We start from the raw sequence: 3,270 nt of genomic DNA on the forward strand, positions 1-3,270 counted from the left end.
ACCTATGTCAAATTCTAACCATGTTTTCTATCCCCACTCTTTGTCCCATTGTTAAGTAAACCCGTCAAATTCTAACCATGTTTTCTATCCTCACTCCTTGTCCCGCCTGTTAAGTAAAACCTATGTCAAATTCTAACCTTGTTTCTATCCTCACTCTTTGTCATCTGTTAAAAAAACTTCAAATTCTAACCATTTTTTCTATCTTCACTCCGTGTCCCATTTGTTAAGTAAACATATGTCAAATTCTAACCTTGTTTTCTATCCTCACTCCTTTTAAGGGTGGAAGGTATCTGGTATCTGGCAACCACGAGGGAAAATGCCCCAGATTTGGGATACCTGGAACCCGGGCACGAGGTGGCGGGGGAGAAAATCATAAAACCAGCGGGCCTTCCGGCTCACAATGACTTACAAATGGTGTCGGGAAAGTTTTGTCGAAAGTCATTTGGGCCATAAAAACACAAAATTTTTTTTATAGCTGTGGGGGGGGGAAGACGAGGTATCAGGGGATAATCATGATGACATGCTGCGCCTTCCGGGCCCAAAATGACTGTACTAACGGTATCGAGTAATTTTTTTTATCAAATTTTTTTGGGTTTGCCATACAACACAGTTTGGGGTATATGCGTAGGGGGGGGGAGGCAGTGAGGTATCGGGGGAGATAACAGAAGACATGCTGCTCCTTCCAGACCCACAAGATGTACAAACGGTATCGAGTAAGTTTTTATCGAAAGCTGGTTGCCAAACAACACATATTTGAGATATGCTGTAGAGGGGGGAGAGGTGGGGGGGGGGGAGAAACGAGGTATCGGGGGAGATAATCAGGAAAACATGCGCACCTTCCAGGCCCTCAAGGATTGTACAAACGGTGCCGGGTGAGTTTTTATTGAAATGTCCCCCTTGTCTCTCAAATGACATTCATGTGGGGATGATTTGAACCCCAAAAAATGACTTTAGATATAAAATATAGAAATACAATTTTTTAAAATGTTTTTTTTCAAGAAATAAATAACAATAATAAATAGAGCTTTTTTATATAGCGCAATATCCCTAAACGTGCTCAAAGCGTTTAAAAGGGGGCCCCTGGAACAGAACACTTAACATGTGGGACGGGACATGATGCCTGTTAGGCATATTACTTTTTTTTCGGACAGACACAACGCTGTTAACGTCGGTATCTTTTACCCTGAGTACAGTGGAAAAAGTGGGGAAAGAGCCTTTTCCAAGGGGCTCAACTATGCACCGTAGCGAGGCTAAAACCCGGCCTTCCAAATCCAAAAGCGAGTGTCATACCACAAGACCAAATAGCCGCAATGTAATAAAATGTCCTGTACGAATAAATTTTTTTCCACAATGACGAAGGAATGAACCCAAGTTTCGTTTTGTTCAAAATAAATAAAAAGTAAATTGAATGTAAGCTTCAATTTAAGATACAAAACAGATAAAAGGCGTTTTGGGTTTCCCCTTTTAAAACAAAACAGGATGAATGAAACACTACAGACGAATGGATAAAGTGATAGTGGCGTTTTTTACATAGTATTTTTTTCTTTTAAACAAAAAAGGCGGAAGAGAATTCACTGACTGAATAACAGTCAAAGTGACCTTTAGAGCCTAAGGGCCCATTGAGCCAGACTTTATCCCGGGTTATAGCGTAAAAAAGTAATGGCAATTACTTGCTACCCCTTTGGGTAAGATTCTACCTATTGCAAAAAACTTTATTGATCTCTGTCTATCATCTCTCTCTCTCTCTCTCTCTCTCCTCTCTCTCTCTCTCTCTCTCTCTTGATCTCGATCTCTCTCTCTCCTTCTCATCCCCTCCCTCTCTTCTCTCCTCTCATCCTTCCCCCTCTTCTTCTGCTCTCTCTTATTTTTTCACTCTCCCCCCTCTCTCTCTCTCTTTTTTTTCTCTTATCCCCCTCTCACTCTCCCCCTCTTCTCTCTCTTTTTTTCTCTTGGCCTCTTCTTATTTTTTCACAACCCCTCTCTGTCTGTTTTCTCTCTCTCTCTCCTCTTCTCCTCTCTCTCCCCTTTTCTCTCTCTCCTCTCTTCTCTCCTCTCTCTCATTTTATAGTGTCGGGGGGAGGGGGGGGATCTTTTTATATGCATTTGATTACTACTGCTGGTTGGAATTCGTTGCTTTGACTTTTAGATGGTATTTTAACATTTTACGCGCTTAGAGGTTTCAAAGAAAGGTGCTCTAGAAATATGCTTATTTTATTTTATTATTATTATTATTATTTTTATTATTATTTTATTATTATTATTATTATTTTTTATTATTATATTTTATTTTTTTATTATTTTTTTCCCCTTTTTTTTTTTAAATCTTCCGCTTCAAACACCAGAAATCCCTTTTGGGGCCCCAGCAGTGGTCAGAGACATTTCAAGAAATTTTGACAGCGACAGCAGCGATGATGATGATAGTAATATGGTGGTTCAAGATGGAGAAGAACCGAGAAGCCTCTGAATTTTCCTTGAAAATTTGGAGTATCCGCACCCCTTAGTATCACAATCACCCCATATAGGCATCTCACTTTCATCTCAACATCATCATTTTTAATCATCCTCGCACCACCACCCTGACATCATCATCTCATCATCATCCACATCATCATCTCATCAAAAACATCAAACAATTGTTTGTACACAATCACAGTCATGATTATCTTCAGCTGCACGGGGTTGCGACTCCTTATGACTGAAGATGAAAACCTAAAAAAAATGCCACACAGCTAAGTGGAAAAATCACATCGGAGTTGAAAATAGAGTTCTTTATTGGTATGAAAATCTTTTGTTGTCTTTGGACAACTTGTCGGTTTTAAAATGAAAAAAACAGCTAAACGAATCACACTTTGTGGTTCAATAGTTCTGGAATTTCCATGTGCGGTAGTGGTCTGTGGTATGTACTCGCTTTCTGATCGGAAGGGCCTGAGTTCGAGCCTCGCTGGTGATGTTGATCCTTGGGAAGGCTTTTACCACACTCTCTCACCCTACTAGATGTAAAAAGTGGGTATTGGCTATATAAAAGCTCAATTTCTTTTTTAAAAGTTGGGTTTTTCAAATTTACCTTTAGTAAGTGGATTTCCCCCATAAAATCAACACCTCTTTTAGTGAACACCCTTTTTGGGCTCAAATTTTCTGTTAGCTTACTTATTACTACTTTTTACCGAACCAGTGCCCCCGAGCTCTTGTCCATGACGTAGATTTTGACGTCTTTTGTATTGTTTCCCGGGATATAAAATGTGTTCTGATGCTTGGGTTTTTTTCTTTTTT

At 39.7% G+C, this 3,270-nt stretch overlaps 1 protein-coding gene across 1 annotated transcript in view; it reads right to left on the reverse strand.

Annotated features, from left to right (window-relative positions):
• Positions 1-245: 245 nt before the first annotated feature.
• LOC144980590 (uncharacterized) overlaps positions 246-3,270 on the reverse strand; it is a 26,242-nt gene continuing 23,217 nt past the window's right edge. The window contains exons 10-11 of the mRNA XM_078928266.1: positions 2,632-2,695; positions 246-336 (exon numbers count right to left, since the gene is read on the reverse strand). Of these exons, the coding sequence (XP_078784392.1) occupies positions 246-336; positions 2,632-2,695 (155 nt within the window). The remainder of the gene's footprint in view (positions 337-2,631; positions 2,696-3,270) is intronic.

The sequence above is a fragment of the Berghia stephanieae genome, chromosome 10, assembly GCF_034508935.2.
Source record: "Berghia stephanieae isolate SIO BIC M18660-M18661 chromosome 10, UCSD_Bste_1.3, whole genome shotgun sequence".
In the NCBI taxonomy this organism is placed as follows: Eukaryota; Metazoa; Mollusca; class Gastropoda; order Nudibranchia; family Aeolidiidae; genus Berghia; species Berghia stephanieae.